We start from the raw sequence: 27,182 nt of genomic DNA on the forward strand, positions 1-27,182 counted from the left end.
ATATCCCAAAAGAAATGTCATGTCTTTTGGAAACGTATTTTTTCATGAAACGTATTTCCTACAATCCAAATTGAATTGAATAGGTGTGTACTTGACTATAAACCTCTTCCATTTTTCACATCCTTTCAATGTGAGATTCATCACAAACTATAACTATTTCCAACATACGTTACTAATCGTTTTTGCTGAATAGCCAGCCATTGAAACTGGGTAGGCCTCCGGCTTTCTTGCTCTATTTCCTTGGTGGCCACAGAGTTTAGCAGCGTACTCGATCGACTCTTTTCCTTATATTCTTGAACATCTAACTTATGTTCCAAACTCAGCTCCATGAATGGACTTAGAACTTGGCCCTTGTTTATTTATATCTAATAAAATTATGCCAGAATTACTTTTGGTCAATACGAGGCATAGGATCATTGTCGCCGCCGCCAACGAGGGCGAATTTCGCAATGGTAGTCGGCATTAGACATACGTAAGATACATATATATATATATAACTGGAAAGTCACTTTGAAAAAACTACTAGTAGTATAATAATATATGTAATGGGACGACCACAAGTGACAGGCATGCATCGAAGCTTTGTAAAATACGAGTTTAAGACGCTAGGGTCATCTCCTGCAGGCAATGCCCGCTCACAGGCTAGCCTTCCCACTTCTAACGAATACTTTTTCACTTTGATGCGTTATTGCGTTCTCCCCCCCTGCATGGATCACTTTTGGCTTTGATGCTTTTTCATTGCGGTCTCCACTTGCATGGATCAAAACCCGAAAGTGTGTGTGTGTGTATATATATATACATAAAACAACTACAGTTCCACAGCAGCCCCGGGAATTAATCAAAAGCTGCGTCACTGCACACTAGCGTCATTTCCTCCCTCCACTAAGCCAAGAAAAAGAGAGGGAGAAGACGGTTCCGCCTTACATGGCAGCACCAAAACTGTCGAGGGCATCCCTACCCAAATACCAACCATTCAGAGCGCCCTCCCAACCTCATTGGCAGAACGGCTGGATGTGGGGTTGAGAGTTGCATACATGAAGGTCGCAATTGGGGACAAGCTGCGGGTATGCCAACCATAAATTACCTTCACAACTACTTGATCCCCAAAATATATACTCCTTGAAAAATGCCACAAGAGCATCTTCCAGGTATATTGGCAGTCGCCCAAAGGACACGAGCGGGCAATGTCAAATCTATTCACATAAGTTATCCTCCACAATTCAATGGAGGAGGACAATTGTTCTTTTGGTTTGGGGGCTGGGGGGGGTGGTGGTGGGGGGGCTGGAGGAAGATGCATGATCAAGTAAATCCTCGCACAGAGAACTGTTATTTATTTAACACCGGTACATAATTTCAGTTTAAACCAGACATGGAAGCCTGTTCGGTACATAATACAACACACTGACTGAAGCACACTGAAGGACACCATCAACCTCTCCGAGAACAAACATTCCCTATCAACACACTCCCCAGCTGGTAAACCACCAGGAACATTTATGGCCTTCACATTGTTGGTCTTACATTGAGACGAGTAGCTATTTTCTGACCAAGAGATTTGTCAGCCTGCAAGACAATCAAGTACTGAATCAGCAAAACCTACATTTTTTTCCCAAGGTTAGACTACTACAGATGCAAGTTAGATAAAAACAGGGAGGTATGTAGACATGAAAATCAGACCTGAGACCAGTATGAAATCCAAATACTGCGGATCTCATGGGTGACTCGTGCATCAGATAAAGCATCAACCCATCGGCAGATAAATCTCTCTTGCCTGAGGAACACAGATCAATCAGAACTCCAGAAACATGAAACACATACCATCAGTCAAAGAGCCATTAAGCAGTAAGCACCAAGAAATACCTGTCAGGTGCCCAGGATCTGTATCTCTCTCCTGGTTGCTTGAAGTTGTTCTCCTTCTGAATCACACACTGCAATAAACAAAAAAATTAAAAAAAAAATAAATAAGCCACATATTTTAGGGTCACATCATATCATAGTTCACCAATCCAAAGGTCCAGCAGGACCAAAGACAGTTCCAAAATTCAAAGAGAAATTCCAATCCATCAGCTAAGAACAAAGGCACTTGAGGAGAAGGCATGTAGACCTCCAAAGATCCCATGCAAGAAAAGAAACTATAGCAAGCAACATTAGCAGAAAAAGCAATAGCTCAATGGCTGGCATCCATAGTTTGCTCACAGGAAAACAGATAATGTCACGTTCAAGAAAGGGAGTAACTTCTACTCGTTAATGTTCAGTATATCGCTTCAAAGGAGGACAGTTTGCAGCAGAGCAACTAAGGGCCTGTTCTCAAATAATTCCAAATACCTGATTTTAGCTTTTGATTCTTAAGAAGTTAGTTCTCTCTGTTGTCAATTGCCTTTTAAAACCTGCTTTTGGGCTTTTTGGGGCAAAATAGATGAAAATCAGAAGCGGCAAAACAGCTGCTTTTGGTACCAATTCTGCTTCTGAAAACTAGAAGCGATTGAGAACAAACCATAAAATTCAAGACCTTTTTATCACTTTCTTCCTCCTACTCATCTACATGCCCACTCTCCTATTTTAGGAGAGAGGAGGGGAAGGGAGGGGAGAAGCAAAGATTATGTATCGTCTATTCGTCAAATCCCAAGATGAAGTTATTAAGACAACCGATTTCTGCAGATTTGATTAACTGCGTAAAGTTATCAATTTTTTTCCATAGTTCCTTCATCTAGATTCAAAAAAGTTCAATTTTTTCCTACTCATAGAAACTCACCTTGTCACGCTTTCCACTCAGGACAGGAGGGGGGATGGGATGCCTCTCAGCATGACGAACAGGATCGTACCTTGAAGGGAAATAATTGACCTGAAAAAATATTGAACAAAAAAGTTTAGTACAACTAAGCATAAGATTAGCATATTTTAACTCCCATTCACAAAGTCCCTAAGCCAAAAAAAAAAAAAAAAAAAAGCCTGAAGTGATTTTATTGTAAAGCAACCACACAACAAAGTTTGAAAAAAGGAATGGGTACTACTTCTGGCATTTTTTCATTTTTCAAACTGACCTCTATGCCTTGAGTCATGACAATATGTTATAAGATAGCTTTCCACTCAACTCTTATTTACCCACTAATTCTTCATAACCTATTTATTTCACACATAGAATTCCCTTTTTCACAGTACATAAAAATGAAGAACATCGATCTATCTGTCGGTGACTTCTTATCTCCAATCTTGAACATCTACAAGTTTTCATATCAACCACCAAGTTTATATTCACAACCACCTCATGTCACAAAAATGGTATCTAATGAAAAGTTACTTTATACCAGCAACCGGTCATAGATAATTATATTTACTAAATCACATAAAATGTAACCTTAAATGCTGAGTTGAACCAGGAAGCTAACTGGTATAAAGAACAAGCAGGATGTCCTCAAAATGAAGACCAAATTAGAGAACGACGCATAATTTGTGGTTCATTATTACCAAAAGAGGGATCAGTACCTCTTCATCCCGGTGCATGAAGTTCATGAAACCATCATGGTGATTGTTGTGATGAGCACACTTGGGAGCATTTGCTGGAAGCTGCAGATAGTTCGGGCCAAGACGGTGTCGCTGGGTATCAGCATATGAGAATATGCGAGTCTGGAGCAGCTTGTCATCTGAATAATATATTCCAGGTACAATAATAGCAGGGCAAAATGCAAGCTGCTCGTTCTCAGCAAAGAAGTTGTCAATATTCTTGTTCAATACCAACCGGCCCACAGGTTGCAAAGGCAAAATATCTTCAGGCCAGGTCTTGCTTACATCAAGCGGATCAAAATCAAACCGATCTTCATGATCAGGATCCATAATCTGGATAAAAAGTTTCCACTCCGGATAGTTTCCAGCAGCAATTGAGTCATAGAGATCCTGGGTAGCATGGCTATGATTTGATCCTCCAACCTTAATAGCTTCTTCCTCCAACAGGCTCTTCACTCCACAGGTTGGCTTCCAGTGGAACTTCACATAACTAGCTTTTCCAGCCTTGTCGATCAGAGTGTAAGTATTGACGCCAAAGCCTTCCATATGCCTGTAATCTTGTGGAATGCCGACATCATCAAAGAGGAAAGTAAACATATGCAAGCTCTCAGGATGATGGGAGAAAAAATCAAGGATTCTCCAATTCTCCTGGATGTGGGACTTTGGATTCGGTTTCAGAGCATGGACCATATCTGGGAATTTCATTCCATCACGAACAAAAAAGACAGGGAAATTGTTTCCCACCAAATCGAAATTACCCTATCCAGATGCACAAAGCAACCATCAGCAGCTTATCAAGAGTTACCAAGAAATGCAGACCAAGAACTAAATAAAACACCAACCACATAATCCAAGTCCCCTAAGATCATCTATTGTGCCCGGAAAGCTTATGTTCCTAGTTGTGGTGCTTACAAGTTAATTGAATGGATAAGCTGCATCTTGCTGCTAAATCAACATACGCTTTCAGAAGGGGAAGCTCCCAATTTTCAGAATGCCAAAGTGTGCTAAGTGTGGGGTGGAGGGCAACAAAGTTAGGACAACTATTATTTGTGTTTTATTCACATCCATATGTGTTGAATTTGAGAACTTCAATGCCATGGAATACCAAAGGAAGGCTTCACAATGGTTGGCTAAGTGGCAAAAAGTATAAATTGCTAGAATGACACGTTCAATTCAGGAGCTGTACATCATGCAAATTCAGCTCTTCAAAATCCTGTGATTGTCTCTAAGCATAGCTCGTTTCCATTACTTTCCAGATATGCGACAAAGAGGCTTGACATGTTAACTAAACAACACATGTCAGTGGCTTTCTGCTGATTTAATTCTTAATATGTGCGCAGCATATGAATCCATCTAGTTGACTGACGGATTAGCAGAACTATTTTCTGAAGGAAAACAACAGAACTTACCTCCCTAGTGTAAAATTTCACAGCAAAACCTCGGGGGTCCCTGAGGGTTTCAGGACTTCCACGCTCATGAATAACAGTTGAGAAACGGACAATGACAGGTGTCTGAACTCCTGGAGCACGAAGAAAATCAGCACAAGTGAGATTAGAAATGTCATGAGTGACCTCAAAGAAGCCCTTGGCACTGGCTCCCCTTGCATGAACTACACGCTCCGGAATCCGTTCACGGTCGAAATTTGCAAGTTTCTCCACCAAATGATAATCCTCGAGAAGAACCGGACCTGGCACATGAAGAAGACGAAAAGCTAAATACTTGTAATCACAAAATGCCATATTAAAATAAAGGGATAATTTCAGAAACCTCCCTGAGGTTTCTGACAATTTTACTGAACTCCCTTGAGGTTTAAAAAATTACATATACCTTCCTTATCATTTAAAATGACAATTTTACTCTTAAATATTTTAATGAAATCCCCTTATTTGGTATGCTTAATGCTTAAAATTATTTTTTCATTCTTTTCCTTCTTATTCCTTTTTTTAAGTTTTCGCTAATAAAACTATAGAACTACCACTATTGCCTCTAGTTTCTATTATAACCAAATGTCGAACTAGTGATATTTTTTGACGAGTTAATTTTATATGCTATCCAATGTTTTTGTTAATCTTTGTTTTCTATTTTTTGGTATTAAAATTAACAATAAATCAAAAAGAAATGGCCCAAAAGCACTATTAAATTATGATAATTTCACTACTCCAAAAATTCATAAATTATAAATTAATTATTTCAACATTTTCTTTTCTATCTTATAAATCTTAATCTACAATAAAATACCATCAAAAGTATCATATCATAGTAATAAAATTATTATTATAGTTGTTTATAGTAAATATGGACATGAAAAATTTGGCACCTTTTCCTTATAATTATACTAAATAATCTTATAATTATATAGGGAAATAAATTAAAAATCATTAAACAAGGGCATTTTTGGGTATTCATTTAAAAAACTGACCAAGTCAATATTATTTTAAGGTTTTGTTACTAAAACTATCAAATCAAGGGAGGTAAGTGTAATTTTCCAAACCATAGGGGAGTTCAGTGAAATTGTCAAAAACCTCGGGGGAGGTTTCTGAAATTATCCCTAAAATAAACCAGGTGGTTGTCACAATAAGGTTTCAATATCAGAATATTAAAATTAAAAACTAATTGTATGTCTACATTCAGGACTTCTTAACGTATGTATTTCATTAAATAACAGGAACTTTCTGATAAAGACCTCATGGCATTTAGGATATAGAGGAAACAAATAGATATAGGTAAAACCAAAATGAGTTTTGTGAATTTTGTATTCTTCAAGCTACTGCATCTAATGAGTAAGAAATAACAGCAAGTCATAACACATGATTCAATCCCAAAATAAACCAAATAATGACATTTCTAACAATAAGAGATTCAATGCGAAACGGGGGATAAAATTGCATAAACAATAAGAATCTTTAGATCGTAGAAAAGAAAGGAAAGAATACAGTAAAAGCACCTCTGGTTCCAACGGTGAGAGAGGAGTTATTGTTCCAGACGGGGGCACCAGAATTGGTTGTCCAGAAGGGAGAATTGAAAGCACTCGATGGCCGATACTACACAAATCACAAAGGACCAAATACAAACTCTCCAATCATTAGAAATAACTAAAACACGCTAAACCTCAGCGTTACTATAAAAGATAGGAAGTTTGGAATTTTCACCGAAAAAAAAAATTGAGATTTTCATTTTATCTAATCGAGTGAGAGCTAAGCATAAAAAAGTTAAAATGGAAGCTAAGAATTACGAAATTTTTTCTCAGAATCGATTGCTGGCGAAAGAAAAAAAAATGAGTTGCTCAGAAATCCGTGATGGCCATGGAAAGCGGCAAAATTAGACCTCGAGTTCGACTTCAAAAATGAACGAATTCAACATCAGCTCGTCCAAATTGCATGAGCGGAAGGTGCAGATATATTACCTTGCATGGATCCATTGCTACAGCCAGCAAGGGGGGGGGGGGGGGGAAGGGGACGGGGCGGTGGGTGGCGATAGATTTTTGGCTGGGGATAAAGCAAGTCGGGAAGGGGGATGGCAATCACCGTCTTTCAACAAAAACAAAAGACCCACCTATTTATTTATAAAATTAGGAGTGGGTCCCGTCCCGAGGCTCGCATTTCTAGCTTATCCACTACCTAGTACCCAGTGCCCAATTCAAGAGCCAATCCTTTTTTTTTTTTTTCCTAATTGCTTCAACAAAGTGAGAAAAAAAAAAAAATCATTCGTAAGTGAATTTTTCGGGTCAGGATATAATCGCCAATTTAAACTTTCCCCATCCTGATCCTATTGTCCAAATTCCTAGTTTTTATTTGGATTATTTTATCGGATTCCTTCAAGCTATCCTTCGTATATTTAAATTTCATCCAATCTATCATCTAATCCGTCGCGTGTGTCTGTATATGTATATATATTGATACGCTAGGGTCCATTACGAGTTTAAGACGGTAGGGTCATCCACTGCAGACAATGCCCGCTCACAAGCTAGCCTTCCCAGTTCAAACGAATACTTTTTCACTTTGATGCGTTATTGCATGACATGGATCACAACCAAGTCTGCCCTTTCCCACCCGAAAGTATATATATATATATGTGGATACATAAAACAACCACGGCAGCCCCGCGAATTAATCAAAAGCTGCGTCACTGCACACTAGCGTCATTTCCTCCCTCCACTAAGCCAAGAAAAAGAGAGGGAGAAGACGGTTCCGCCGTACATGGCGGCACCAAAACTGTCGAGGGCATCCCTACCCAAACACCAACCATTCAGAGCGGCGCCCTCCCAACCTCATTGGCAGAACGGCTGGATGTGGGGTTGAGAGTTGCATACATGAAGGTCGCAATTGGGGAAAAGCTGCGGGTGTGCCAACCATAAATTACCTTCACACATACTTGATCCCCAAAATATATACACCCTGAAAAATGCCACAAGAGCACCTTCCAGGTATATTGGCAGTCGCCCAAAGGACACGAGTGGGCAATGTCAAATCTATTCACAGAAGTTATCCTCCACAATTCAATGGAGAAGGAAAATTGTTTTTTTGGGTTGGCGGTTTTTTGGAGAGGTGAGGGGGGGCGGGTTGGAGGAAGATGCATGATCAAGTAAATCCTCGCACAGAGAACTGTTATTTATTTAACACCGGGACATAATTTCAGTTTAAACCAGGCATGGAAGCCTGTTCGGTACATAATACAACACACTGACTGAAGCATACTGAAGGACACCATCAACTTCTCCGAGAACAAACACTCCCTAGCCCGTAAGCCACCAGGAACATTTATGGCCTTCACATTGTTGGCCTTACATTGAGACGAGTAGCTATTTTCTGACCAAGAGATTTGTCAGCCTGCAAGACAATCAAGTACTGAATCAGCAAAACCTACATTTTTTTCCCAAGGTTAGACTACTACAGATGCAAGTTAGAAAAAAACAGGGAGGTATGTAGACATGAAAATTAGACCTGAGACCAGTATGAAATCCAGATACTGCGGATCTCATGGGTGACTCGTGCATCAGATAAAATATCAACCCATCGGCAGATAAATCTCTCTTGCCTGAGGAACACGGATCAATCAGAACTCCAGAAAAATGAAACGCATACCATCAGTCAAAGAGCCATTAAGCAGTAAGCACCAAGAAATACCTGTCAGGTGCCCAGGATCGGTATCTCTCTCCCGGTTGCTTGAAGTTGTTCTCCTTCGGAATAACACACTGCCAAAAAAAAAAAACCACAAATTTTAGGGTCACATCATTATCATATTTCACCAATCCAAAGGTCCAGCAGGACCAAAGACAATTCCAAAATTCAAAGAGAAATTCCAATCCATCAGCTAAGAACAAAGGCACTTGAGGAGAAGGCATGTAGACCTCCAAAGATCCCATGCAAGAAAAGAAACTATAGCAAGTACCATTAGCAGAAAAAGCAATAGCTCAATGGCTGGCATCCATAGTTTGCTCACAGGAAAACAGATAATGTCATGTTCAAGAAAGGGAGTAAGTTCTACTCGTTAATGTTCAGTATATCGCTTCAAAGGAGGACAGTTTGCAGCAGAGCAACTAAGGGCCTATTCTCAAATAATTCCAAATACCTGATTTTAGCTTTTGATTCTTAAGAATTTAGTTTCTCTCTGTTGTCAATTGCCTTTTAAAACCTGCTTTTGGCTTTTTTGGAGCAAAATAGATGAAAATCAGAAGCGGCAAAACAGCTGCTTTTGGTACCAATTCTGCCAATTCTGAAAACTAGAAGCGATTGAGAACAAACCACAAAATTCAAGACCTATTTATCACTTTCTTCCTCCTACTCATCTACATGCACTCTCTCCTATTTTAGGAGAGAGGAGGGGGAGGGAGGGGAGAAGCAAAGATTATGTATCATATATTCTTCAAATCCCAAGATGAAGTTATTAAGAGAACCGATTTTCCCAGATTTGATTAACTGCATAAAGGTATCAATTTTTTTTCCATAGTTCCTTTATCTAGATTCAAACAACAGCAAGAGCCTGAAAGTAAGCAAATCTACTCATAGAAACTCACCCTGTCACGCTTTCCTCTCAGGACAGTAGAGGGGATGGGATGCCTCGCAGCATGACGAACAGGATCGAACCTTGAAGGGAAATAATCGACCTGAAAAAACATTGAACAAAAAAGTTTAGTACAACTAAGCATAAGATAAGCCCATTTTAACTCCCATTCACAAAGTCCCTAAGCCAAAAAAAAAAAAACTGAAGTGATTTTATTGTAAAGCAACTACACAACAAAGTTGGAAAAACAGAATGGGTACTACTTCTGGCATTTTTTCATTTTTCAAACTGTCCTCTATGCCTTGAGTCATGACCAATATGTTATAAGATAGCTTTCCACTCAACTCTTATTTACCCACTAATTCTTCATAACCTATTTATTTCACACATAGAATTTCCATTTTCACAGTACATAAAAATGAAGAACATCGATCTATCTGTCGGTGACTTCTTATCTCCAATCTTGAACATCTACAAGTTTTCATATCAACCACCAAGTTTATATTCACAACCACCTCATGTCACAAAAATGGTATCTAATGAAAAGTTACTTTATACCAGCAACCAGTCATAGATAATTATATTTACTAAATCACATAAAATGTAACCTTAAATGCTGAGTTTAACCAGGAAACTAACTGGTATAAAGAACAAGCAGGATGTCCTCAAAATGAAGACCAAATTAGAGAACGAGGCATAATTTGCGGTTCATTATTACCAAAAGAGGGATCAGTACCTCTTCATCCCGGTGCATGAAGTTCATGAAACCATCATAGTGATTGTTGTGATGAGCACACTTGGGAGCATTTACTGGAAGCTGCATATAGTTTGGGCCAAGACGGTGTCGCTGGGTATCACCATATGCGAATATACGAGTCTGGAGCAGCTTGTCCTCTGTATAATATATCCCAGGTACAACAAAGGCAGGGTTAAATGCAAGCTGCTCGGTCTCAGCAAAGTAGTTGTCAATATTCTTGTTCAATACCAACCGGCCCACAGGTTGCAAAGGCAAAATATCTTCAGGCCAGATCTTGCTTACATCAAGCGGATCAAAATCAAACCGATCTTCATGATCAGGATCCATAATCTGGATAAAAAGTCTCCACTCCGGATAGTTTCCAGCAGCAATTGAGTCATAGAGATCCTGGGTAGCATGGCTATGATTTGATCCTCCAACCTTAATAGCTTCTTCCTCCAACAGGTTCTTCACTCCACAGGTTGGCTTCCAGTGGAACTTCACATAATGAGCTTTTCCAGCCTTGTCGATCAGAGTGTAAGCATGGACGCCAAAGCCTTCCATATGCCTGTAATCTTGTGGAATGCCGACATCATCTAAGAAGAAAGCAAACGTAAGCAAGCTCTCAGGATGATAGGAGAAGAAATCAAGGATTCTCCAATACTCCTGGATGTGGGTCTTTGGATTTGGTTTCAGAGCATGGATCGAATCTGGGAATTTCATTGCATCACGAACAAAAAAGACGGGGGTATTGTTTCCCACCAAATCGAAATTACCCTATCCAGATGCACAAAGCAACCATCAGCAGCTTATCAAGAGTGTCCAAGAAAATGCAGACCAAGAACTACATAAAACACCAACCACATAATCCAAGTCCCCTGAGATCATCTATTGTGCCCGGAAAGCTTATGTCCCTAGTTGTGGTGCTTACAAGTTAATTGAATGGATAAGCTGCATCTTGCTACTAAATCAACATACGCTTTCAGAAGGGGAAGCTCCCAATTTTTACAACGCCAAAGTGTGCTATGTGTGTGGTGGAGGGCAACAAAGTTAGGACAACTATTAGTCGTGTTTTATTCACATCCATATGTGTTGAATTTGAGAACTTCAATGCCATGGAATACCAAAGGAAGGCTTCACAATGGTTGGCTAATTGGCAAAAATTATAAATTGCTAGAATGACACGTCCAATTGAGCAGCTGTACATCATGCAAATTCAGCTCTTCAAAATTCTGTGATTGTCTCTAAGAACAACTCGTATCCATTACTTTCCAGATATGAGACAAAGAGGCTTGACATGTTAACTAAACAACACATGTCAGTGGCTTTCTGCTGATTTAATTCTTAATATGTGCGCAGCATATGAATCCATCTAGTTGACTGACGGATTAGCAGAACTATTTTCTGAAGGAAAACAACAGAACTTACCTCCCTAGTGTAAAATTTCACAGCAAAACCTCGGATGTCCCTGAGGGTTTCAGGACTTCCACGCTCATGAACAACAGTTGAGAAACGGACAATGACAGGTGTCTGAACTCCTGGAGCACGAAGAAAATCAGCACAAGTGAGATTAGAAATGTCATGAGTGACCTCAAAGAAGCCCTTGGCACTGGCTCCCCTGGCATGAACGACACGCTCCGGAATCCGTTCACGGTCGAAATTTGCAAGTTTCTCCACCAAATGATAATCCTCGAGAAGAACCGGACCTGGCACATGAAGAAGACGAAAAGCTAAATACTTGTAATCACAAAATGTCATATTAAAATAAACCAGGTGGTCGTCACAATAAAGTTTCAATATCAGAATATTAAAAGTAAAAACTAATTGTATGTCTACATTCAGGACTTCTTAACGTATTTATTTTATTAAAAAACCGGAACTTTCTGATAAAGATCTCATGGCATTTAGAATATAGAGGAAACAAATAGATATAGGTAAAACCAAAATGAGTTTTGTGAATTTTGTATTTTTCAAGCTGCTGCATCTAATGAGTAAGAAATAACAGCAAGTCATAACACATGATTCAATCCCAAAATAAACCAAATAATGACATTTCTAACAAACGGGGGATAAAGTTGCATAAACAATAAGAATCTTAGATCATAGAAAAGAAAGGAAAGAAAACAGTAAAAGCACCTCTGGTTCCAACGGTGAGAGAGGAGTTATTGTCCCAGACAGGGGCACCTGAACTGGTTGTCCAGAAGGGAGAATTGAAAGCACTCGATGGCCGATGCTACACAAATCACATACATTAGAATTAACTAAAACACGTTAAACCTCAGCGTTACTATAAAAGATATGAACTTTGGACTTTTCACAGGAAAAAAAAATTGATATTTTCATTTTATCTAATCGAGTGAGAGCTAAGCATAAAAAAGTAAAAATGGAAGCTAAGAATTACGAATTTTTTTCTCAGAATCGATTACTGGCGAAAGAAAAAAAAATGAGCTGCTCAGAAATCCGTGATGGCCATGGAAAGCAGCAAAAATAGACCTCGACTTCGACTTCAAAAATGAACGACTTCACTATCAGCTCGTCCAAATTACATGAGCAGAAGGTGCAGAAATATTACCTTGTATGGATCCATTGCTATAGCCAGAGAAGGCGGGGGGCAGTGGGTGGAGATAGATTTTTGGCTGGGGAAAAAGAAAGGCGGGAAGGGGGATAGATGGGTGAAGATGATCGTGTGGCAATCACGGTCTTTCAACAAAACCAAAAGACCCGCCTATTTATTTACAAAAGTCCCGAGGCTCGCATTTCTGTCAGATCCACTACCCGGTACCCCACTGCCCATTCCAAGAGCCAATCCTTTTTTTTCTTTTTTATTGCTTCTACAAAGTGAAAAAAAAAAAAAATTTCATTCGTAAGTGAATTTCTCGGGTCAAGATACAATCGCCAATTTAAACTTTCCCCATCATGACCCTATTGTCCAAATTCCTAGTTTTTATTTGGATATTTTTATAGGGTTCCCTCGAGCACTCATTCATATATTTAAATTTCATCTAATCTATCATATATATATATATATATATATATATATTGATAATTATTATCTTGTCTTTCATATATGCACTTCCCCTAAAGTATATCTCAAGCCCTGTTTATTTTAGGTAGTTCAATTTCGTATCTATATCAATTCTATTTTGAAACAAGAAATTTACAAGAATCTATATCAATGTGTTTCCCGAATTATTCTTGCGATATGAGAGAGACAAAAGGTAATATTAATAGTCTTATCTTTCATTTGATATACTACTTAAGTTCTGTTCCTTTTTCTACAAATTCACAAACGAACATAAGTATTTTATGATCGTGGCAATGTATTATATCTAATATTCCACTATGATTTTAAATTGAAAACCAAAAGTAGTTCAATGTCTTTAAAGGCAATCTGATAATTGGGGAAGGAAATTACATATTTATTATTAAATGATTTTGCTTTTATTCATAATATGATACATAAATCTCATTGAAAACCTACTTGATATTGATAATAAGTTCCTCACATAACCCACTTGTCCTCATCTAACTTGCTAAAACTTAATTAAATGCCTTGACAATCTCAAAGAAAGCTCTTTGCATGCATTTGCATATTTGCTTGATGTCTCGAATTAGATAGGGTACTTATCGATGAATTTGTCCAAAATACGCTCATCAACATTGGTAATAAAAACTGTTACGCGAATACACAGTTTTAAGACACTTTCTCTAATATAATTTTGAAAAAATCGTTCAAAATATTCTTCATATTCAATCAAATAAAATTTTCCGTCGTTTTATATTTAAAATATTAACTTTATGTCCTATTATAAATTTAACTGAGTAGAATGTGATCTCAAAAACTGGCTAAATAAACTCATCATTCAACCTTTTTATCGTTTCTTTTGATACATAATCAAAATACCACGATATCTCGGCTGCATTATATTATCACGACATCTCGGCTGCATTATTTCATTCAATTTATAAAAGGGGTCTTTGGGTAAACCTGATCTACGGACCCACCAGTAAACCGAGTGATCCAAAGTATGTCATCAATTGCATTAGGTTCTTGTTCCTTGAAGCCATCTTATCCTCTCCCCAGCCTCTTACCATTTCTTCCACCACCATCCGAATCTCCTCCTCCCCTTTTATCTCATCAAAACCAAGATCAAGTGGAGCGATATTTAATCACGTTACCCTAAGAATTCCACAACCCTTTTGTGTTTCAACTCCAAAAATTTACAAAAAAAAAAAGAGAAAATGTCTCCGGATTTTTTTTTTATGAACCCACTAGTTAAATTCATAATCACGTAATCATAAATAAGCATCATCATATGGTGGGCTATGGACTTGTGGGTGAGAATGGATTAGTGCCAAGGAGGCTTGATGGTAAGCTCAAAATAAACAAATTGTTGGCCGTTGCTCAGGATCCATGGATGTGATGGGGGAAGGGCAGCAAAACAATCAAAATAGTCACGGAGATAGCGCATCAAACGAATCGGGTTTGTTTGGATAGTGTATTATTTGAAATATTATTTGGAATAATTACTGTAATATTTTTTGTGATGTAATGTATGTGAGATAAAAAGGTGATTGATAATATAAAAAGGTGAATTGAAAAATGTGTCTATAATGCAAGCGAAATATTATTTGAGATAATTGAGATATCCAAACAAACCTTTGCTTTTGCTGGTCAGAACCTTCTTTTCTCTTGCGAATATTATGGCATCATCTGCCTGGATCTTTTCATGGGAGCATAGTAGTAGATACCTACCGGTGATGGAAAAGGACAAGGGAAAGGCGCGACCTGCTACAAATGAGAGAGAACTCTGAACTGAAAATTTTCACTCCACTTCAATGACGTGGCTTATTTTCTACCTCTCGGTCTATGGATGGGTCCGTAGACCGAGTCTACCCAAGTTTTTGCCCTCTACGCGAAATCCATTACACAGTTCAACTTGGTATGAATTTGTCTGCTGATTGAAAAGACATGTAGCTTATCCACAGATCCATCATAATATCGTGGTTCCTTATCCAGAGATCCATTACAACCAATCCCTGCAACGATGGCCCGGACCGTTGCTATTGCGGTCAAGACACGCCTTGAATTATGTGCTCCCAACAAAAGAGCGTGGCCCGGCTCTGAAATTGTCCCGTGAGAGGTGATTGAAACGCAATGGTGGCAGAATAATGTCGTAGGTTAAGTTGTCATATCAGTCCGGAGCTTAGCCAGAGATGCATTACAACGACTCCCTGAACCTTCGCGATCACGACACGTCATACCAAGTACCTTGAATTGTCTGCTCCCCTGCTAAACGGCTACGATCTGGAGAACTGTTTTTGGGACGTAGTGCGGATTCAATTCGATCCAGTGTGAACGCAGTGGTCTTCCGGAATATGCCGTTGATGACTAAAGCATAATAAAGATTTGCATGGGGCCGGCGGCTGCGTTATTATGGAATGCGTTTAAATTATAAATTATTTTAAATAATATTTTACTGAATTTTTTTATTTCAAATCTTCCTAATCCAAACACGTGTTTGAATTATGTGTTATTTCACTTTATTTACACACACTGATTTGCTTGCATCATTAACATATTTTCCAATAACCTTTTTATCTCACATACATCATATTAAAAAAGTACTATAATATTTTTTCACAAAATTATCTTAAATAATTTATAATCCAAACACACTCATTATTATTTTTATCAATCGATGATTTCTTTCTACATTACTCCTACTTTTCCTCCCATGCTAATTTAATTTATTTAAGGAAGGGCTTAACTAGATTAGAAAGAACCAACAGAGATTGAATCACCAGTGAATGTGTTTAAATAGAGTATTATTTAAAATAATTATTATAGCATTTTTTATGATATGATATATATGAGATAAAAAAATAATTGAAAATATAAAAAGATGGATTAAAAAATGTATTTATGATACAAACAATATATTACGTGTAATAATTCTATAATCCAAACAAACTCAGCTGTTGGACCAAACGAGACGGATGCACCACCACACACACACACGTTTAGATTTGAAAAAATCACATAATCATACAGCTCCTAAAACTAGCAATAGCATAATTATATAGCTCCTAAAACTTTTAACATGACAACCGCCGGAAAGGAGGACACATAGACGTTATAGTTACCACCAAACAAGAGAAATTGAAGAAAAAGCTGGACTTGAAGACCTAGGCAAACAGTCGAACACCATTAGCTTCTAATATTTTGGTGACCATGCGTTTCAAACATGATAAATTAGTCAGGCAAACAACACAAAGGAATAGAAGAAAAGGGAAGAAGCATAATTGATCTGAGAAGGTAAATCAGCTAATTGCTAAATCAAACTTATTTCCCAACATAATTAGGCGTTGCTGAAATGCACTATGCCACCAACCAATCCAGACATTTTCTCTGGATGGACTTCTCATAGTCAGTTGAATAGGCTGAACCCGGAGGTCTTGGAGTAATATGCATGTTTGAAGTATCCAGGACTACGGAGCCACTGCTAGATCCTTGATCCTTGATGAAGTACCCCTAAAAAAAAAAGGCCTGAAGACCCTCGTTACCTTGCGAAAAATTGTATATAAGCGCTGCAAGTTTCATTTTCTGGGATATAGCTGAGTATTTTGCAATGAATTACTGGTGAGGGTAGACGTAGCTTGCAAAGAACTATCAGTGAGGGTTGATTTACCCAGGACGTTCAGGGCCTTCATCCGATGCATTTCTTTTCCTGCAAATGCAATGAGACACAAGGAAAATCAAATGGAGAAGCAACACCCACAAAGTCTAGAGAGAGAGAAAAAAATTACTCTTGCTTAAAAAGTTTCTAAATCTACAGTATGCCAGATTGCCAGCAGAATTTCTCTTTGAGCCTAAGCAGATAGTTGAATGGTATATGATCCAAGAAAGATCATCCACGACATTGTCATCCGATGTACGAAATAAAGCCTACTATATTTTTAACACCAACAACATTGATAAGAGCAAAACTATTCAGGGGTATCAAGGATCCCATTAAGCACGCTAGGAAAAACATCTGCCCTCTCATATGTAAAGTCACGACCAACAACATTGATAAGAGCAAACCTATTCAGGGATATCAAGGACCCCATTAAGAATGCTAGGAAAAACATCTGCCCTCTCATATGTAAGGTCAAGAGTCAAGACAGTGGAATATTAAATCAAATAAATTAAAGCCCTGCAGTTGTCAATCAATAGATTTACTAGTATCTTACAGCTGAATAAGTGAGAGAGTATAAAAGAGACCTCAAAATAATCAACCTCCACCCCGCTGGAATGATTACAAGTGCTAGCATTGCACAAACTCAAAAGAAAATATTCTACCCCTATTCTTCACGCTACTTCTAGAAGAAGCAACTAAAAACTGAGAGCAAGAGAAACTGTTGCAGAGCAACTAACAAAAGATTCGCAGAAGATACAATTACACAAGTAAATTAGCTTCCTAGTAGCAACATCTTCAGATAGCTTAGTTTAAACAAGTCCATAATCTGAAGAATTAAAATAAGATTCAATGAAACATGCTGGGCTTAGCACTGTCAAAACAACGCTGTTGCAAAATTCTTGGTTGTTAAGAAGGAAAATCTGCAAGAAATTTTACTTGGCCAGGGTACTTGTATTGCATAACTATACTATCTATATCCTTTGAAAAAAAATTACCTAAAGCCCATACCACAGTTACAAAAGATATATAGACAAGTCAGTATTTTAGAATACAAATGCACTAATATCCTTTACCCTAATAGACGGCAGAAGCTGTAACTCTCCAATCGTCATCAAATTCTCTCTATCTCTCTCTCTGCCCCCAACTCACATGCGAGCAAGCACGCACGCACACACACACACAAAAGGCATTCAAGGGATGCGCTTTATCTGATATATATGTACCAGAGCTATCTGTGTCTTGTTGAAATCGTTCTAAATTTTTTATCCTAGAAGAACCAACATTCGGAAGTTAGTAATCATTTATTACTGGTGAAAAAGAACATCTATACCTTCCTCCATTGCTAATTGAATTGCTCTTGCCTCCAACTCAAAGGCATGTCTACTAAGCTCAGCTGGGGATAGATATCGGAGCACTGATAGAATCAAATCAAGCAGCCATTGGAGTTGACTATTTAAAGAATAGGAAAAATATGCATGAGGAAATAGGATTCCTGAAACCCATGGACTTACCCTGGATGTAATCCCGACAGTTTGACTCATCACATTCTTTCAAAAAATTTTGCAGGCGGACATACCGTTCTGTTGTTTGCTGATCACGACTACCCTTATAGTCAACAGAATTAGGACATTCCAATGTGACCCTAAGAGAATCAGACTGTGTAGATTGCATACCAGTGGCATACTTCCCCAGAAAATTTGGAGCTGACAATCCCCCAAACGAACTATTCGTGGGTGGAATATTATTCTGTGGAACTGCAGGAACAGAATAATTGTTGCTTGCCCTCAAATGAGTTTGTTTTTGAGGAGTTTCTTGCTGCAATTGGTGCACTTGCCTGGACTGCGGAGAATCAGCAACCTTAGTTGTGTTGCTTTGAACTCTTCCCCTGCCTAGTTCTAACTCAAATCTTCGACGTGCATTCATGATATGCTCATTTGCACAAGAATTGGTTAAGGCAGGATAGAAAGCAGAACCCGAAGGGCGCTCTGGTGTAAGCCTCTTATTTCCACAAACTCTAACTGCATCTGTATTGGCTCCTGAAGCAAGAAAGCTTGAATTCTCTCGATGGTTCTGTGACAAGCCACTGGCTTGATTTTGCACATCCCTCAGTGCTGTCTTTTTTGTTTCACAAGGTGGCTGTTTATTGTGAGAAGAAAAGCCAAGACCACCACCATCCTGCTTAAGAGCAGGAATTGCAACTCCACCGTTAACCACTCCATTGCTACTAGTCTCAGTATTAATCATTTGTAGAATCATCAACACATACAGTTTGACTTTCACAAGAGGCCTGAGCAGAAAATGAAAGGTTAAATGATATACTAAGCTTTTCTAATTTAACCTCATTAGTATCTCTAAGTCTGCTCCAGCACAAATAAGGATTGTATAACATAAAAGACCATAGAATTAGGACATCTAGAGCATAACAATTTTAAACAAGTAAATCATTCTTTTTGCCAAACAGCAACTGACTGATGAAAAAGAGTCAAATAACTAACTGCATTTCTATCCTATTGACTTCCGATATAAAGAGACTTTGCAATCTCCTTACTGAAGTTATAGTAGGGAAAAACCATCAGTCAGTCTAGACCCCATTCGAGTCGATATCAATTCTAGCGGTATCACACTGAACAAAGCCTAATTTCCATGGTATTACGACAAATTTACTTTGAAATCACACAAAGGATTAATTTAATCACAAACAAAATAATTAAACCCAATTTGACTGACAATACAAGAAAGATGCAGCAGACTAAGGAACCACGCAATGAAACTAACATTTGACACTAGGAAAAAAAAATTAAAGCAAATTAACTGCGTAAAACCCTCTCAAGTCCATAAATGCAGTGTGTGAAAAGAAGAATCTAAAAATCCAAAAATTTCAGTCAAAGCCCAGATGGGCCAGCAATTACACTCCTGAATTCTAACCAAGAAAACACTTTTCAACATTTAACAACATAAATTCATAATCAAAGAGCATTTCAAACAAAATTTACAGGTAATGAGTAAGAGAGACACGCAAGACTGTACAAACACACACACTTGTACAGCTTTACATCAGTAAGAGAAGTGTCAAAAAAGGTAAAGAGAAAGAGAGCGGGGGCTTACGGCTTTATCAATTGGGGGAGGGGCTCTAAGGATAGATCCGAAAAGAGATGGAAGAAAGTGAGGACAGAGACGGCGCCACTGAGATGAAAGAGGAGGTTTCAAAAGAGAGAGCTTTGCCTCCAAAGAGCACCCAATTCCAGGTCTTTATTATAACTGCTGCTGCTCCACTTCTTAAATCAAGTATTAGCATATTAGCATTATATAGTAACTAGTGTTGGAGGCACAACCATTAATAAAAGAAATTTGTGCCAAAAATTTTTTTAGTATATTTGAAATCATTTTCAAGATAATTAGTTTTATGGTCTAATAGTAAATATTTAGAAAGTTCACTAAAGTAAAATATATGAATAATAATTATTTAGTCGTAATTCATAATCAATCATAATTGATAGTTGCTAATAAAATTAAGGTTAACTGAATGTGTTGAAAAAACAAAATGATAAGAAATACATATTAGTTGAAAGAAGGACATATGGGAAATTGGAAAAAGAAAGTTATCAAGGGTAGTTTAGAAAAACATAACGTAATACAAAAATGTTTACAATAATCCCTCCCTCTCCTAGTATAAATATTAATAGGTGCTGCACACACTATGTGTGTACATATCTTAGAAAAAAAATTAAATAATAAAAAAGAGATAGAATAAAAAATTCGTTAGAGAGATATACTACTATAATGTTTATACCCTGTTTGATAACCTAATTCAACATTTAAATTTAATGGATTCGGATCTTAACATGTTTAGACGTGTTTAATAATAAAAAATTAAACATCTGAATTAATTAAATGGCACTAAATTTTTTAGCCAAAACTTACTCCAAAAAATAAGTGATAAGCTATTAACTTATCACTAAATGTGATATATACTCAAATTTATTATATTTAGGGTAAAATACAAAAAAGCCCTCCGTGGTAAACCTAATACACAGAAAAGTCCCCCTTGTAGTTTCAAAATATACAACACGATACCCCGTACTTTGAACTAAATTGTAAATGTGATAGAATCCGTTAAACTTAACGAAAATGACTTATTGGAATCTAAAAAAAAAATTTTATATATAGTTTTTAACAAATATACCTGTTCTACCTCTTAACTCTCAATTCTCTCTATTTAGAAAATAAAACAAATGATTTTTTAGAACTGTCTTTTGCTTAATTATATCAGGGCATTTTTGTCATTTCGTCCATTTCCGTTAAGTTTAACGAATTCTGCCACATTTACAATTTAGTTCAAAGTACGGGGTGTCATGTTGTATATTTTGAAATCACGATGGGCTTTTTTGTATATTAAGTTTACCACATGGGGATTTTTTGTTTTTTACTCTTAGATTTAATACTTAACAATTCAATAATTTAATGAATCCAAATTTCAAATTTCAACTTTCAAACTCCAGTTTTATCAAACGCATCCTTACTTTACTTTCTTTAATCAGGGTAGTTGTTTAGAACATGTAAATCACACCTAGCTTTGGCGTTTTACCTTTTGATCTTATATAAATTACACTGCCTTATTTTATCAAATTCAAGGTTCAAATTTTGGATATAACAATTTATGGTGGAAAAGTTACGAGGATGAGAGGGAGAGTTAAAAAAAAAAGATATTACATTGCAAAAAATGCTAACCTTTTTATCATTTATAAATTATATATCGCATTACAAAAAAAATGTTGCGGCAAATATTATAACAAAAATTTCAAATAATCTTTTATTCAATCACACTCATGTCAATTCATATTCACATTTATTACACCTTATGCATTTACATATCTTTACGAATCAACTTCATTTTTACAAAAATGTAGCAATTGAGGACACTCCTAATAAGGTCTTATTGGGCGTGTGTTAGCCAACCCCATTTATTATACGAAACAAATGTCATGAGTTGTCTCTCACTTTCTCCAAAGAAGATAATCAACAAAGAATTATTAGATGTCTAAATCTTCAAATCCCTGTTTTATAAAGATTTATCTAATTATCCATATTTACTAAGCGTAGTCATTATTCAATCATCAATTGTCTCAAAATCCCATATTAGTTTTACCAATGTCATAAATTTTGAATTTAGCTGGTATAGAAATGAAGTGAGGCGGCCCGGATGGCTTTGAATTTATCGATAACATATACACAAACGAAGTCAGTCACTAATAAGATGTTTTTCCCCCTTCCAAAAAAAAGAAAAGAAAAGAAAAGAAGTACTTCCTTTATTTATTTTAAGTTGATAAATCACAAAATTGTCGTATTAAACTCTTTCCTCCAGTGGTACACTACAATACAATATAGCATCCTTAATCCTTAATAGGATCCATTCCTTTTTTTTTATCAATTAATAATTTCGACATTACTTCTATTCCTACTTTAAACTAGTTGAAGGACTGCCCAACTGAATCAAGGGCACCAACGAGAATTAAACTACAATTCGACTAAACGAGTAAACTACAGACTCGTTTGGATTTGAAGAAATCACATGCCAGTAGCAAGTGATGGGAGGTCAGGGCGGCAAAGGTCAAATCCTTTGATCTCCCACCTTACAAAGAATTGTTTGGATTGCAATTTTTCTTTGAATTGTTTGAATTGTTACGTTTTCCGTGAACACAATTTTCAATTACATTTTTACCTTATATATATGAAATCACTACAGTAATTTTTCTACCAAAAATCTAGAAAAATGCAATCTAAACAAGCCTAGGCTGTTGGTTCTTAATTTAATCCATATGTCCAAAAATCATGCTAACAAATTCGGTTTGACAATGTGAGTTTTTGCTAAGTTTGTCTTCTACCAATTTTTTAAAATAAATTTAACTACAATAATCTCAAAAAAAAATTTAAAAATTTTAAATTACACACTTCAAAATACTCAAAATACATAAAAAAAAGTTTTCCTTTCTCCTTTCTTCTTCCACCTCAACCTATCACCACCTCCACCGCCGACCAAGACTAGCAAGCACGGACAACATCTTCCACCTCCGGTCACCTCTTTTTCCTTTTTTTTTCCCTTTCTCTCCTCCTTCTCTCCTACCCTGTCCCCCCTACTCTTCCTCTCCCTCTCTGCCCGATCTGGTCATGCAACTAGATCGCGCTAGGAGGAGAGGGAGAGGAAAAAAAAAGAATTTTTTTTTTGTTGCTGTAACTTCCAGCGGGGGGAGGGAGAGAGGGAGAGGGAAGGGGAGGAGAGCGGGAAGAGGGGGAGAGAGAAAATGCAAAAAAAAAAAAATTGTTTCTGCGGTTGCAACTTTCGGCGAGAGGGAGGGAGTGGTGGCAGGGAAGGGGGAAGGGGAGAAGGGAGGAAAGGGGGAGAGGGAGATGGAAAAATGCCAAAAAAAAATAAATTTGTTTCTACTGCTGCAACTTCCTTCCAGGCGCCGCCGGGGGGAGGGAGAAGAAGAAGAGAGGAAAAAAAAGAAAAAAGAAAGAAAGGAGAAAAAAGAGAAAAGGAAAGAGAGAAAAAAAAAAGGAAAAAAATTTTATCTTAAAAATTTTCCTACAACTTTTATAGTAAACTACAGTAAAAATTTAGACAAACATCCAAAAAATTCGTTTGATAAGTGAGTTTTTTGGGTGTTTGTCTAAACCTTTACTGTAACTTACTGTAGAAGTTTTTAAATTTTTTTTTGAAGTGTGTGTGTGTTTTTTTTAAATATTTTGAAGTGTATAGTTTAAAAATTTTGAGAAATTTTTTGAGATTATTGTATGTAAAGTTTTAAAAAAACTTGTAGCAGATAAACTTGGCAAAAAACTTGTCTGCCAAACAAGGCCCTCATTTGCCAGTAATTAGTAAGACAAGAAGCAGTAGCTAGTAAGACAAGAAGTAGTTTGAAGTGGTGTTTTCCCTTTCCTTAATCTCCATATGGTTCCTAGGGGATTGAATTATTTTCAAGTTTTGATACTTATTTTTGTCGAAATTTGTTCTGAAAATGCCTAGTGAACTTGAAGTGCATGTGAATATCTCTCCAGTCTGAAGTCTCCATTTTGTAGGATTGTCAAGTGAATTCTACTCTACCTGCTTAATAATCTGAAGACGGTACGGAGCCCGTCCTGACAATAACAGAGTGGTTTACCTGTATATCTATCCTGGCTCCAATGCGAAGATGTGGATCAACTTATTCAGTCACCCCTTGCAGGCTGCAGGTGAATTGATGGAGGCAACCTACCGGGCCTTCGCCAAATTAATCGTCATCGGGGAAATTCTCAGTCAATTCCAACCTTTTTTAATTTGTTTTTCCTTTGTCATCAGCTGGTACGTGTGATTAATAATCTTATGACAAAGTGTAATCTAAAAGCCAATTGCTGCTACTTAGTTAACTCGGGATTGGTTAACAGGATGGCATCCCAAAAAAAAAGTTCAATTATACAACACGATGCTGCAAAGAATGGTTAGTTATCAACCTGTCATTTGCATTGACTACGGACCTAGGGAATTTGTTCAGCCTTACTCATAAGCTGTAAAACTGAATTTGCTTTCCTTCGACCTCTGTCAGTTCCACTCTTGGTGACTTCAACTAGATGTTCATACACACCATACTGAAGTGCAGCCAGAATGAGATTGGAGTTATTTGAACCCAACTGCAGAAGAACTGCAGTTGCACATTCCTTGTTTTTGGGAGTGCCGTCTCTGATGAAGTTAACAAGAGTCTCAATAAATGAGAGCTGTCCAATTTCTTGCCTTCCCTCCGGATTTGATGCAAGTAGCAGCAGAAGGGAGAGGATTTCGTCAATCATGTCTAAGTTCCTGTCCTCCAGTAGGCTGAGTAATGGAGTCACAATGCCAGCTTCAATAGCCCTGGACTTGTTACTATGATTGAGACAGAGATTGAAGAGTGCAGTCACAGCATCCTTTTTTCCCCTTATTGTCCCATTTTTCAACAGCAGTACCAATGGTGGGATGCCGTTTAAATCTCCTACTGTTGCTTTATTCTCATCGAGCATTGATAAGCTGAACAATGCTGCGGCCGAATTTTCTTTGGCACCAACAGTTCCACTCCGCAAAATTTCAATTATAGCTGGAATAGGGTTTTCTCTGGATATGAGCTTCTTGTTTGACTCGTCAATTGACAAGTTCAATGTTGCTGTTACAGCATGCTCCCGGATTTTGGAGTCTGGATAGGACAGTAGTTGCACAAGTGGTTGGATTCCTCCACTACTGGCAATCAAAATCCTGTTTGCAGGACTCTCTTTGGAGAGAATACGAATCTTCTCCACCGCACTCCTCTGCACATCTAGCTGACTTGAAGATAGATTTTGAACCAAGGATAATATCTCTCCATCATCTTCCGTAACGGGATTCTTGGGGTTTGCAGATGCTTCCTTTGTGAAAAGTTGGAAATTGTTCTTGGTACCCCACTGCCGAATTAAGTTTCGGAGGGCAAAATTTGGTGCTAGTGATAAGTGAGTTAACTCTTGCCCTGATTTTGGACAGGTTCGATGACCTGAATCCAACCATTGCTGTATGCTCTCTCTTTCGTAGGTCTACAATGGACGTTGATTATAAACAAAGAATTAGTGTCAGAGCTACATGGCCTTGATCTACACATCAGTTTTGTACCAAGTGGTAGAATGCAAGGGAAGTAAAGTTTCTTAATGAGAAAATATAAGCAAATATGGAAAAGGGTGCATGGTGGTTGAGGTTGGGTTAAAGAACCCGGAGAAATATGTTATTACCTGTCCAGTTGCTACGATTACCGGATCTATCATAATCTCCAAGGTAATGGGACAGAGGAACTCATGGGGAATTTCTACAGCAGAAGCACATTTTTTACGAGTTTTTGGCATAAGCGGATCGTCAAGTGCACCAGTTTCTGGAACAGCGGCAAACTTTTGGAATTTTTTTAGAAGAAGTGTGATTTGTTGAGTGCCTTCTGCATTATGACCTCTTCTGTCTTTGACAAGCCTTCTAACAGCCAACGTTTCAGCCTTCAGCTCCTCAACCGTACGTAAAGCTAGCTTGTTTGCCAACCTTTCAACACTAGCAATGTCTGCATTCCTATCATTCTCTGTGGACAATGCCACCATCAAATCCATCGTGAATTCCATATCCTGAGTATCAGCCCGCGATCTGGATCTCCTAATTTGTGCCCGCATCAACTCAACCTGTATAAAATTAGCGTCCAAGGCAACAAATGAAAAGAATTACGCCTCTTTCATCATCGAAAAAAGGAAAAAAAAAGAAAAAAAGGCCAATCAATAGCTGTTAAGAATTAGTCAAATAGCATCCAACATCATTATCCATAAACTGAGACAAAACATTAGGCACTGAAAATCCTGCAGCAGCTAGGGATGTACGCGTGCAAGTGACAACCCCAAATGCAAATGCTATAAGCCCATAATGTCCTTCTAGAAAGAAAATGCAGATGTTATAGTAAGATTTACGATGACAGACCTGTTCTTTCTCTTCATCCGAAATTCCAAGCTCCTCGTACGGCATGCCATCCAAAGCCCGACTTATTTTTGCATATACAGAATGAAACCTGACCATAATGGCTTCCGTTTCTAATGCCTAAACCACGGTAATATTTAGTAACAGGAAATTAGCATGCTCAAAAAGGCACGAACAAAATCAGAAATGCGGGAAATTAAGGACAAAAGCATATCAAGGGAATTACCAACCAGGTAAATTTTGCTTCCGCAATGACAGGTGGTCAACAATTTCTTGGCAGAAATGAAGGCTTTCTTCAATTTGTTTAAGCATTCAAGGGCTGCTTCTGGAATCGGCTTGTCAAGGTCTCTAAATTCTTCTAAGAAAGGTAACAAGAGCTTCAATCTTCTAACAAGGCTTTGACACTCTTTCCTTTGGGTCTTCCTGAATTCTCCTATGGACTTTACATTTTCAATCATGCCTATGAGTTCTTCAACCACATCCATTTGATCCTGAGTTTTCTTGACCACCGGGCTCAATGGCTTCTTGTCTTCCTCTCCAATCTCCCCTTCTACGACGTGGCGCCCGCCAGCTGTCGCCATCCCTAAATGTTCTTCAAACTTTCCCTGATTTTTTTCACATGGTGGTTATATTCAGTATGCGAAAACTTAAAAAGGAAAAAAAAATCGACATGGAATTCCTTTACTTTGTCTTGAAACAAAATTCTCCTGGATAATGAGAGAGAGAGAGACCAATAGGAAACCCACCAGTAAGTATGGAATATTATACAAATTTTTTTTTATTAGGT

General features: G+C 37.7%; 4 protein-coding genes and 1 long non-coding RNA gene across 8 annotated transcripts; 1 reads left to right on the forward strand and 4 right to left on the reverse strand.

The window, feature by feature from the left end:
- Window positions 1-1,299: 1,299 nt before the first annotated feature.
- On the reverse strand, window positions 1,300-7,033 carry LOC140016066 (catalase). Of its 2 annotated transcripts, none has more exons than XM_072069044.1 (8): window positions 6,905-7,033; window positions 6,446-6,542; window positions 4,911-5,188; window positions 3,484-4,260; window positions 2,753-2,842; window positions 1,861-1,928; window positions 1,678-1,771; window positions 1,300-1,563 (listed from the first exon to the last, which is right to left on the reverse strand). In XM_072069044.1, the coding sequence occupies exons 1-8, from the start codon at window positions 6,917-6,919 to the stop codon at window positions 1,504-1,506; spliced, it is 1,479 nt and encodes a 492-aa protein (XP_071925145.1). In that variant the 5' UTR covers window positions 6,920-7,033; the 3' UTR covers window positions 1,300-1,503. The 2 variants fall into 2 exon arrangements, with proteins under 2 accessions (XP_071925145.1, XP_071925144.1); XM_072069043.1 differs by lacking the exon at window positions 6,905-7,033 and adding an exon at window positions 6,826-6,876.
- A 1,045-nt stretch (window positions 7,034-8,078) lies between these two features.
- On the reverse strand, window positions 8,079-13,021 carry LOC140016067 (catalase isozyme 3-like). Its single transcript, XM_072069045.1, has 8 exons — window positions 12,810-13,021; window positions 12,374-12,470; window positions 11,666-11,943; window positions 10,238-11,014; window positions 9,515-9,604; window positions 8,625-8,692; window positions 8,442-8,535; window positions 8,079-8,327 (listed from the first exon to the last, which is right to left on the reverse strand). The coding sequence occupies exons 1-8, from the start codon at window positions 12,822-12,824 to the stop codon at window positions 8,268-8,270; spliced, it is 1,479 nt and encodes a 492-aa protein (XP_071925146.1). The 5' UTR covers window positions 12,825-13,021; the 3' UTR covers window positions 8,079-8,267.
- Window positions 13,022-16,433: 3,412 nt separating this feature from the next.
- On the reverse strand, window positions 16,434-20,197 carry LOC140016068 (uncharacterized). 3 transcript variants are annotated; one of them, XM_072069047.1, is made up of 4 exons: window positions 20,026-20,197; window positions 18,432-19,207; window positions 18,251-18,313; window positions 16,434-16,968 (listed from the first exon to the last, which is right to left on the reverse strand). In XM_072069047.1, exons 2-4 carry the CDS (start codon window positions 19,174-19,176, stop codon window positions 16,838-16,840), a joined length of 939 nt encoding a protein of 312 aa, XP_071925148.1. In that variant the 5' UTR covers window positions 19,177-19,207; window positions 20,026-20,197; the 3' UTR covers window positions 16,434-16,837. The 3 variants fall into 3 exon arrangements, with proteins under 3 accessions (XP_071925148.1, XP_071925149.1, XP_071925147.1); XM_072069046.1 differs by having other exon boundaries at window positions 16,644-16,968; window positions 18,251-18,334; window positions 20,026-20,166; XM_072069048.1 differs by lacking the exon at window positions 18,251-18,313 and having other exon boundaries at window positions 20,026-20,167.
- A 2,556-nt stretch (window positions 20,198-22,753) lies between these two features.
- On the forward strand, window positions 22,754-24,639 carry LOC113711877 (uncharacterized). The gene is made up of 3 exons (XR_003453169.2): window positions 22,754-24,259; window positions 24,343-24,395; window positions 24,501-24,639. It is a non-coding gene; the product is annotated as an uncharacterized lncRNA (long non-coding RNA).
- Window positions 24,321-27,127, reverse strand: LOC113711876 (U-box domain-containing protein 15). Its single transcript, XM_027235107.2, has 4 exons — window positions 26,626-27,127; window positions 26,399-26,515; window positions 25,681-26,109; window positions 24,321-25,488 (listed from the first exon to the last, which is right to left on the reverse strand). Exons 1-4 carry the CDS (start codon window positions 26,974-26,976, stop codon window positions 24,433-24,435), a joined length of 1,953 nt encoding a protein of 650 aa, XP_027090908.1. The 5' UTR covers window positions 26,977-27,127; the 3' UTR covers window positions 24,321-24,432.
- Between the last annotated feature and the right edge of the window lie 55 nt (window positions 27,128-27,182).

This window comes from Coffea arabica, chromosome 10c, assembly GCF_036785885.1.
Source record: "Coffea arabica cultivar ET-39 chromosome 10c, Coffea Arabica ET-39 HiFi, whole genome shotgun sequence".
Classification (NCBI taxonomy): domain Eukaryota; kingdom Viridiplantae; phylum Streptophyta; class Magnoliopsida; order Gentianales; family Rubiaceae; genus Coffea; species Coffea arabica.

Excerpts from the sequence above, each read along its gene's own strand:
- LOC140016067 (XM_072069045.1), bottom strand. Across the intron at positions 11,015-11,665 it reads TGAAATTTTACACTAGGGAG|GGTAATTTCGATTTGGTGGG; the intron begins GTAAGTTCTGTT and ends GCATCTGGATAG. Across the intron at positions 8,536-8,624 it reads CGATCCTGGGCACCTGACAG|GCAAGAGAGATTTATCTGCC; the intron begins GTATTTCTTGGT and ends CGTGTTCCTCAG.
- LOC113711876 (XM_027235107.2), bottom strand. The coding sequence starts at position 26,976 with ATGGCGACAGCTGGCGGGCGCCACGTCGTAGAAGGGGAGATTGGAGAG. Across the intron at positions 26,516-26,625 it reads GCGGAAGCAAAATTTACCTG|GCATTAGAAACGGAAGCCAT; the intron begins GTTGGTAATTCC and ends ACCGTGGTTTAG. Across the intron at positions 26,110-26,398 it reads CGGATGAAGAGAAAGAACAG|GTTGAGTTGATGCGGGCACA; the intron begins GTCTGTCATCGT and ends AATTTTATACAG.
- LOC140016066 (XM_072069043.1), bottom strand. The coding sequence starts at position 6,861 with ATGTTGAATTCGTTCATTTTTGAAGTCGAACTCGAG. Across the intron at positions 6,543-6,825 it reads TTTTTGAAGTCGAACTCGAG|TATCGGCCATCGAGTGCTTT; the intron begins GTCTAATTTTGC and ends TGATTTGTGTAG. Across the intron at positions 2,843-3,483 it reads TCATGCACCGGGATGAAGAG|GTCAATTATTTCCCTTCAAG; the intron begins GTACTGATCCCT and ends ATATTTTTTCAG.
- LOC140016068 (XM_072069046.1), bottom strand. The coding sequence starts at position 19,176 with ATGATTCTACAAATGATTAATACTGAGACTAGTAGCAATGGAGTGGTT. Across the intron at positions 18,335-18,431 it reads CTGTCGGGATTACATCCAGG|TGCTCCGATATCTATCCCCA; the intron begins GTAAGTCCATGG and ends TGATTCTATCAG. Across the intron at positions 16,969-18,250 it reads TCAATTAGCAATGGAGGAAG|GAAAAGAAATGCATCGGATG; the intron begins GTATAGATGTTC and ends TTGCATTTGCAG.